This window comes from Sorghum bicolor, chromosome 1 (assembly GCF_000003195.3).
Source record: "Sorghum bicolor cultivar BTx623 chromosome 1, Sorghum_bicolor_NCBIv3, whole genome shotgun sequence".
Lineage (NCBI taxonomy): Eukaryota > Viridiplantae > Streptophyta > Magnoliopsida > Poales > Poaceae > Sorghum > Sorghum bicolor.
The window spans coordinates 8911486-8921890 of NC_012870.2; the positions used below are offsets into that span (position 1 = coordinate 8911486).

General features: G+C 46.2%; 1 protein-coding gene across 1 annotated transcript; it reads left to right on the forward strand.

Moving 5' to 3' along the window:
- Nucleotides 4887-9355, forward strand: LOC8063373 (receptor protein kinase TMK1). The gene is made up of 2 exons (XM_002463945.2): nucleotides 4887-7416; nucleotides 8528-9355. The coding sequence occupies exons 1-2, from the start codon at nucleotides 5055-5057 to the stop codon at nucleotides 9055-9057; spliced, it is 2892 nt and encodes a 963-aa protein (XP_002463990.1). The 5' UTR covers nucleotides 4887-5054; the 3' UTR covers nucleotides 9058-9355.

The window sequence follows — 10405 nt, forward strand, 5'->3', positions numbered from 1 at the left end:
CCATGGACGGCCTGCACAGTACAGACGCCTGCTTCTCCCCCGCGAGGGCCATCTCGCCGCAGGTGAGGCCCCGGTCGGGCCGCCCAACGTAGGCAGGTAAGCCTCGGCGCTTGGGGTTGGGGCTTGGGGTTGGGGCGGCCATCTGATCTGTCTGTGCCTAAATTGCTTCTATGCAGGTAAACTTACCTAAGCTCAGATATGGTGATTCTATCTAAGAAATCCAGCCAACCAAACAGAAATTTCCCGAAGCTTGTCTCATATTTGCACAGAAACAAACACGCGCTGGTTGGCTAGTTGGGACCAGGCCTGAGCTGCCCAGGCTAAGTTTTCTGGCCAGGCTCCAAGAAACCAACAAACCAAACACGCCATACTCCCTCTGTCCTATAAACCAAACACGCCATACTCCCTCTGTCCTATAATATAGTGCATCCTAAGAATTTTAGGACAAATTAAAAGATGCGTGTTTTTTAGAATGTATTTTATTTGAGGACAACTTTTAAATGCTAAAATACACTGTATTACAGGACAGAGGTAGTATGCTTATAGTGTTGATTTGGTGGCAATCTTACACCATCCTATGACTTTTGAAATTGTATAAAAGAAAATCTCCCAATTTCCTAGAAAAATACATTTGTTTATTTGTTGTATATAAATCAAATGGCTATTTTGTGATAAGAAAGATGAAACATATTCTAAGATGAAACACATGTGGATAATCTTCGATTCCAGTCATAAATATTGTCGTTCCACTTAGAATTTATTAATTTTATGGCGAGGCATAACCTTCTAGCAATTGTGTGAAATGTAGATATATATGACATGCTCTGATCATAAAGCCGTGATGGTCGTGTTAGGCCTTGTTTAGTTCCCAAAAAAATTTGCAAAATTTTTCAGATTCCCCGTCACATCAAATCTTTACACGCATGCATGAAGTATTAAATATAGACAAAAATAAAAACTAATTGCACAGTTTAGTCGGACTTAACGAGACGAATCTTTTGAATCTAGTTAGTACATGATTGGATAATATTTATCAAATACAAACGAAAGTGGTATTATTCTTATTTTGCAAAAAAAATTTGCAACTAAACAAGGCCTTAGCCGCCAGCACAACAAGCTGCCACATAAAAAATCTTCTAATAATCTAAAGCCATAGAAATCTATGATCTAATAAATCAGTTTTGCAAACCATGTGTCTTATGCACGGATCACCAATCCTAGCTTGTATTGCGATTAATTGGAGAATGAAAGGACAAGGAGAAACGTGAGTACGTGAATAATGGGGAGTAGGGCAGCTAGCAGCAGACTATTGGTCTGAGTCTTGGTCTGCACTCGCTGAGTCCGCCGCCGTGCTCGTCGGTTTCTTTGTTCCTTTTTTCTTCTAGATGATTGATTTTATCCTATTGGTTTGTTTCCTTTTTTTTTTCTCGGTGATTGATTGTATCCCATTGAAGCCGCAATCTGGGCGGAAGGATTCGTTGAAGCCGCAACCCTGGGCGGAAGTAGTCGCGTTGAAGCCTAGCGTTGAAGCCTGTAATCGATCTTGGCCGCATGATAGGGTTGAAGTTTGGGAGAGGTGTTTTGTAGCCTTTGATTTTAATAGTGACGACTTCCTGTGTATATTTTTCTGGGTGTACAGAGGTTGAAGACTCTTAGTAGGGAATATTTTATTGGATGGATCTAGTATAATTTAAACTGTTCCATTATAGTATAGAATATAGAAATGTGCTCCATTACATAGGTATTTAGTGCGTGTTTGGTATGTGGCTAAACATTACCTATCCCACAGTTTCATTTATCATAACCGTTTCGATTCTGTTGTGAAACGTAAGAATCTACGCCAACCAGAGATAAACCATAGTGCTACAATTAAAAAAATTAGATAAACAACTCTCCTCTTGACGCTACGCATGTGACCTCGGAGTAGTTTCGTCCTATTCATTTCTTGTCTCTCCTTTGCACTAGCGATCGATTCTTTCCCCACATATCCTTTTAAGTTTGACAAGTTAAGATCGGTCGTATTGAAGTTGATCTTCATCCACAAAAAGTTGCCAAAACATTTTTGAAGTGTTTTCTCATTTATCCGATTTTTTTTGGAAAAAAATCCTTTGTGAATTAGAATCTAGCTTACCAGGCAAAACATTTAGGTCCTGTTTAGGTCACCCAAAAACTAAAAACTTTTCAAGATTCATTGTCACATCGAATCTTGCGGTACACACATGAAGCACTAAATATAGATAAAAATAAAAATTAATTTCACAGTTTACCTGTAATCGCGAGATGAATCTTTTAAGCCTTGTTACTCTATGATTGAATAATGTTTGTCAAATAAAAACGAAAGTGCTACAGTTCCGAAAACCAAAAAGTTTTCGAAACTAAACAAAGCCTTAATGAGAGATTCTGAATTTGAATGTTTCTTAAAACCGAGTACCAAACTTATTCTAAGGCACAGTTTGTTAGACTATTTACAGTGTTCATTTGTCTTATAAGCCGTACGTTTTCTGCCGGCCAGCAATGTTATGGGATGTTTGGTTGCAAGCTATAGTTTACCACAACTAACTTTAGGCAAGTGTGGCAAGCCACAAAAAGTGTGGCTAGCAAATTAGTTGTCACACTTTGCCATGTCTAAAGGAATCTTGCCACACTTTTTAACTCCATGACATGTGGAGACCAAAAGATTCATGCCTAAACTTAGTTGTAAACCAAACACTTGTCAACTTGGTCAAACTTGTCTAAGATAAAGTGTGGCAAAGTGTGGTTTGCAACCAAACAACCCCTTATCCTTTTACAGTAAATCCGCGAATAGTAATTTCAGTCACGAATAGTTGTTCGATTCTTTGCTACAACTACAGTCTACGACTCGCTAAATTTGTAGTCCACCTATCATTGATTTATTTCTTTACCAAACTTAGTATATCTAAGAAGATGTGACGAATAAATTGGTAGCCTGCATTCAGAAAAGAGACACGATAATGTGTGGTCATTATCAAACACACACTTTAGCCCCCATCTAATGACCTGTTGCGAAAGCACAACGCAGATCACGATCGGCGGCGGTAGTTCAGGCCGTTTTCGGGTCCAGCTGGCCGCGCCACGTACCGGCAGTTGGAAGGCAGACTACCGGTCAGTGGTCAGGTCAGGGGCCGGGCGATGCAGGCATGCAGCCAACTGTCAACTGTGAGGCCATCGGCACGAACAGTCTCACACGCGCAACGGCGCAGTTGGGCCTGTAGCTGTGTGGAACGACCGATGCAAAGCATCATGTGGCCATGATGGGGCTGCCAGGTGGAAATGAAATGAAGCCCGAGATGCCTGGGAATCCTATTTCCTTCGTCCTTTTCTCTTCTTCTCCCAGCGTGAACCGTACGTGGAATTTTCACGGAGAACGACGATCGCAAAACCGCCTCCGAAATCCTAAAAATCACCGTTAACCGAGAATTTCCGAAGAGTGTTGTTGTCTGTATCGTGCCGAATTCTGGGACTCCGGCCACACCAACACCACCTTTGCCTCCATTGCGTTGCGGGGCAATGGCTCTCTACTGTTCCGACGCCGTGTCCCGTGTCCTCCTCTACTCTACTCGGCCAACGCCAGCCAACCGTCTTGCGTCTCCGGCACTCCACCGCAGCGGTGGGCGGCGGGGGCCCGTGGCCGCACCCGCCCCACCCAAGATAACTCGCCGGCCGCGGCGCATAGAGATGCCACACGGTACGTCATACGTGGGTGGTACAGCAGCAGTGGCATTTGCATTTCAACACGCCGTGAGAGGGGGTACAACACAATACTAAGGCCTTGTTTACTTCCTCAAAAGTTTTGCAAAATTTTTTAGATTCCCCGTCACATCGAATCTTTAGACGTATGCATGGAGTATTAAATATAGATGAAAATAAAAACTAATTGCACAGTTTGATCGAAATTGACGAGACGAATTTTTGAGTCTAGTTAGTCTATAATTAGACAATATTTGTCAAATAAAAACGAAAATGCTACTATTTCTATTTTGTAAAAAAATTTGAAAGTAAACAAGGCCTAACGGACCACCGGTAGAGCAATCTAAGGCCCTTACAATTTTTTTTAAAAAATTTGTTAATTATTTATCAAATCAAATTTTACGACACATACATTAAATATTTAATATATAAAAAACTAATTATACAATTACCTATAATTTATAAGATAAATTTTTAAATTTAGTTAATTATAATTAATTAATATTTATTAATACAAATAAAAATGCTACGATATCTATTTTACTTAAAAAAATTGAAACTAACAATGTCTAACCCGCAGAGGATCCCAATCCGTTCTCCCAGTCCCCGTCGTCGTCCATCGAATTCCGGAGCCGGACGCGGCACGCCGGCCAACGCGGCCGTGACTACCCGCCCGTACCTCGCCACTGACACACCGGGCCCGCTCTGAACCCAGCGGCGAGGCCATTCCACACGGCAATCTCGCGGCCCCACAAGGGTCCGGAGGGAGAAGCCGTCTTGGATTCCCTTTGCCTTTTTTTTCGTTCTCCCTTCCCCCGCTTCTGCCGCAGTCCATGGCCCAACTGCCGCGCGTGAACACCCGTGACGCTGGCCTCTGGGCCCTCTGGCGGGCCGTCCAGCTGTGCTCCAGCGCGGAGACAGGCGAGATGAGACAGACGCAAATCGCCCCGCCTTTTGGTGCAGGGATCGCGGCGCTTTACAGCCACCGCCGCGTGGTCCCCACACGTCGGCGAGCGTGAGCTGGCGTCGTCTTCCCCGCTGCACCGGCTCTTCTCGTGCCCTCGCCGCTGCGCGAGACCGGGTTCAAACCGGCGCGACCGGGAGAGGGCAGTCCCGTCATTATCACGCCGGGGCGGCTGCAGCCCTAGCAAAATCGGCGCTCCCCACACACGGCGACGGGGCCCACGCATGTGCCACCGGCCCTCTCCCCCTGCCCATGTGCCCTGTACTACCCCCCACTCTCTCTCTTCACTTAAAATCTCACCTCCCAAAACTTACTCCTGTTTCTCTCTCTTCTCTCATCTCTTCTCTCCCCCAACTCTCTGCCTCTCTCTCTCTCTGACGCAATGCCGTTTCCCACCGCCTCCACCGCGCGGCGGCGGCGGCGGTACGAGGGCGCCGCCGGTGGGTGGTGCGGGGTCGTGGTCCTGGCTCTGGTGGCGCTCGCGGCCGGCGCGGCGGCGGAGACGTCGCCGTCGGACGTTGCGGCGATGCAGGCGGTGGCGAAGGCGCTTGGCGCGGACAAGACGCTGGGATGGGACGTCGCCGGCGACCCCTGCTCGCCGAAGCGGTGGGACGGGGTGTCCTGCGACTCGTCGGGCCGCGTCACCGCGATCCAGGTCGGGAAGCGCGGCCTCACGGGGACCCTGCCCCCGGAGGTGGGCGACCTCACCGCGCTCACCCGCCTCGAGGTTTTCGAGAACAAGCTCTCCGGCCCGCTGCCCTCGCTCCCGGGGCTCTCCTCGCTTCAGATTTTACTTGCCCACAACAACAGCTTCGCCTCCATCCCCGCCGACTTCTTCAAAGGCCTCACCGGGCTCACCGCCGTCTCCATCGACTACAACCCGTTCGCGTCATGGACGCTCCCCGCCGACCTCGCCGCCTGCGCTTCCCTCGCCAACTTCTCCGCCAACGGCGCCAACGTCTCTGGCACGCTCCCGGACTTCTTGGGTGCGATGCCGGGGCTCCAGCGGCTGTCGTTGGCCTTAAACCAGCTGTCAGGACCCGTACCGGCCTCGCTGGCCGGCGCGCAGCTGGTGCAGCTCTGGCTCAATCACGCCAACCTCAATGGGTCGATTAGCTTTATCAGCAACATGACCTCTCTGGAGCAACTGTGGCTGCATTCTAACGAATTCACTGGGCCCTTGCCGGACTTCGCGATGTTGAATAATCTATGGGATTTGCAACTTCGCGACAACAAGCTCACAGGACCGGTGCCTGAGAGTCTTTTCAAGTTGAAGGCCCTGAAGAAGGTGACCCTGACGAATAATTTGCTGCAGGGGCCGATGCCTCAGATTCCTGTTCAACTTGTTGCAGGGACAGACATGAAAGCAGATTCAGAGCGGTTCTGTGTGCTGGAAGCCGGGAAACTATGCGATCCCCGTGTGAGCCTGCTGCTTGAGATTGCTGCTGGGTTCATGTACCCGGCCTCACTTGCTGAGGATTGGAAGGGGAATGATCCGTGTAGCTTTCCGGGTGTTATTTGCAGCCAAGGTAACATTACTGGGCTGACTTTTACCAACAAGGGTCTCAGTGGCAGTATCTCACCGGCCATCGGGAAGATTAGCTCACTTAAGGTGCTAAATCTTGCTAACAATAACATCACTGGTACTGTGCCTGAGGAGGTTGCCGCGTTGCCTTTGCTGACAGATGTCGATTTGTCAAACAACAATCTCTATGGGAAACTTCCTACCTTTGCTTCCAAGAGTGCAGTGGTGAAAACTGCTGGTAACCCTAACATAGGCAAGGATGCTCCTGCGCCAGCGGCAGGATCAGGTGATAGCAACAACAATCCATCAGGGGGAGGCAGCAGCGGGAGCAATGGTAACATTGGTGGCTCCTCTTCGTCTTCTGTTGGAGTCATTGCAGGCTCAGTGGTTGGTACAGTTGTTGGACTAGGCCTCGTTGCTGCATTAGGATTCTATTGCTACAAGAGGAAGCAGAAGCCTTTCGGAAGGGTGCAGAGTCCACATGCCATGGTTATCCATCCTCGGCACTCAGGTTCAGATGACATGGTTAAAATCACAGTTGCAGGGGGGGACGCTAATGGTGGTGCTCGTGCAAGCGAGACATATAGCCAAGCAAGCAGTGGTCCAAGGGACATCCATGTTGTTGAAAGTGGAAATATGGTCATTTCGATCCAAGTTCTCCGCAATGTGACCAACAACTTCAGTGAGGAGAACATCCTTGGTCGAGGAGGGTTTGGCACTGTTTACAAGGGTGAGCTTCATGATGGCACGAAAATTGCTGTAAAGCGCATGGAGGCTGGTGTGATGGGTAACAAGGGGCTAAATGAGTTTAAATCAGAGATTGCTGTTTTGACCAAGGTTCGTCACCGGAACCTTGTCTCACTGCTGGGCTACTGCCTTGATGGCAATGAAAGGATTCTTGTGTATGAGTACATGCCACAGGGGACACTGAGCCAACACCTGTTTGAGTGGTCAGAGAACAATTTGCGGCCTTTGGAATGGAAAAAGCGACTAAGCGTTGCACTTGATGTTGCAAGGGGTGTTGAGTACCTTCACAGCCTTGCCCAGCAGACCTTTATCCACAGAGATTTGAAGCCATCAAACATACTTCTTGGCGATGACATGAAGGCCAAGGTGGCAGACTTTGGATTGGTCAGACTTGCACCAGCTGATGGGAAGTGTGTCTCCATAGAGACAAGGCTTGCTGGCACTTTTGGGTACCTCGCACCAGAGTATGCAGGTGATCATCCTATATTTCTTCTTACCAAGTATATAGATGTTTTTTGTTCAATTCAATAGACAAGCACATTACATCTAACCTACAGCTACCTGTAATAATATCATTTAATGGTTAAATATTAATAGCTTTCCTCAAAAATATCTATTCATTTCAACGACCAAACATTAAGCATAATACACTTGAGATATGCCATATACATAATAATATCATGAATACTTGCATGTTACATCTTTCCTCTAAAATGACTTCTTAGTTTTGAATGATGTATTAAATCGTAGAAATCAGCTAACTTACCACTGTATTTTTCTTCCCTGGTGCATGTGCACACCCTTATTATACTCTGACATCGCCCCTGGTTGTGGCTTGTGACTTGCTTCTCGTACCTTCCATGAGAGATACTTTAGGTGCTCACTAAGAAATTTGGAATTCCAAATGTGATACCTGAAAATATCTTTTAAGTTTTGGTTGACCTTGCGATCAACTAGAATGAGTTTATTTGTGGAGTAAAGAGCCATTTAAAATTGTACTAGTTCTTTCACCCCAACCCCAAGCATTACTATCGGCCAGATTACCTATTCAACATAAACTTAAGATTTCTTTTGTGTGCTGGACAATTCCCTTGTACCACTAAGACATTTTCAGTAGCCCAAGACCATCAATGGAGCTTTAATTGTACCTTTCACTTGTAACTAGCGTTTTGCCCTTCATCTTCCTGTTAGGAAACAAGGCTGTTAGCTATATCATCTTTCCTGCATTGTCCTAGGCCTTGTTTAGTTCCCAAAAATTTTGCAAAATTGACACTGTAGCACTTTCGTTTGTATTTGACAAATATTGTCCAATCATAGACTAACTAGGCTCAAAAGATTTGTCTCGTCAATTCCGACCAAACTGTGCAATTAGTTTTTATTTTTGTCTATATTTAATACTCCATGCATGCGTATAAAGATTCGATGTGATGGGGAATCTGAAAAATTTTGCAAAATTTGTTGGTAACTAAACAAGGCCCTAATTGATAATTTCAGCCATGCTCCTTTTTTGAAAAGCGTGTTGATGAATTTAGATATGCTACTTGCAACATCTGTCTAACAAAAATGAACATTTTTATGTGCAGTTACTGGACGAGTGACCACAAAAGCTGATGTCTTCAGCTTTGGGGTCATCTTGATGGAACTGATTACAGGACGCAAGGCACTTGATGAGACTCAGCCTGAAGACAGCATGCATTTAGTTACATGGTTCCGGAGAATGCAGCTCAACAAGGAAACATTCCGCAAAGCAATCGACCCTGTTATTGACCTTGATGAGGAGACATATGCTAGTGTTTGTACTGTTTCAGAGCTTGCTGGTCACTGCTGTGCTAGGGAAGCACACCAAAGGCCCGACATGGGCCATGCTGTTAATGTGCTGTCTACCCTTTCGGAAGTTTGGAAACCAACCGACCCAGACTCCGATGACAGCTATGGTATCGACCTGAACATGACCCTGCCACAGGCTCTGAAGAGATGGCAGGCATTCGAGGATAGCAGCCACTTTGACGGTGCAACCTCTTCATTTGTTGCAAGTTTGGATAATACTCAGACCAGCATCCCTACGAGGCCTCCTGGATTCGCGGAGTCATTCACCTCTGCTGATGGAAGATAGACAGTTAGTTGCTAGGGTGTGCAAAACCTTATGCTTCCGTTGAAATAGAAGGCTCAAGTGATCCTTGTGTTCATTCTTTTAGTCTCTTACCCGATCTTTCCATGTCTCTTTATTCTGCTCTGTACTGCCGTGTAGCTGCTCTTTGATCATGTATGCTGTGATCTTGTCTCAGAATTGTCTGGAAGTTCGAAAAATTTGCTAACTGGCGATGTCATTTGCTAAGATTAAAGTAGAAGAATGCTAGGGTTGTATCGGATTGGCAATTTGCAAATGAAGGTGATCCTGTATTCGTCAAAAAGTATGACCCTGGCCTGAAGTTTTTCCATGTTCTTCTGAAGCAACACCTCAGCTGTGGTCATTTCACTGGTACTTATTGTATCAGTTATTACCTGTGGGATGGCCATGAAGGATCATGAGTCCATGACACTACCTGTGGTAGCTCAAGTTATTCGTCATGATCTGGTCTTTTATCTGTCCATAATCATTGAAAACATAGATACCTTTTCATGTGAGTCTAACTAGGTCAAGTATAGAGCTAACATGTTTTGGCTTTTGGTTACCTGGACATTGAGATGGCCTGGTGAGCGTCAAATCTCCAGAGCATAAGCTTCAGCTAATCATCTATGTTCATGTGAGGCCCAAGCCCTTTTGTGCTGCTGCACCTAATCATGCGAGGCAGTTCAACTAAACTGTTCTCGTCAATAAACGACGCACTAGCTTCAGCTGTGCTCCGAAGCTTTTGCTCCAGACCGGGGATCCTGCAAAACAAAACCAGGGCGCTAACAACCTGTCCACCGGTAGGAACCCGGGACAGACAGCGATGCACTGCTCATTTGCGGGAGAAGCGTCCGCTGCTCGCCTACTTGCCTGAAACGAAGGCAAGACAACGGGGAGGAAAACGACGGGGGCCCGTGTGTATCTGGTGACAGCGAGGCTGGAATTTGCCATCCAGTTGTCAGATCGTGACTCCAGTGCATGGCCCTGTTCCATTGGATTTTATTTGTTTGTGAACGCACTATTGTTCGTATTTTTGGCGATGGCGCAGTCCAGCGGTGTCGCGGCGGCTGGCGTAATGGCATTTGGACTTTGTACAAACTACAGAGCCTTAGGACTTGTTTAGTTCCGAAAAATTTTGGAAAATGGATACTGTAGCATTTTCGTTTGTATTTGACAAATAATGTCCAATCATGGACTAACTAGGCTCAAAAGATTCGTCTCGTCAATTTCGACCAAACTGTACAATTAGTTTTTATTTTCGTCTATATTTAATACTCCATGCATGCGTCTAAAGATTCGATGTGACAGGGAATGTGAAAAATTTTGCAAAATTTTCTGGGAAGTAAACAAG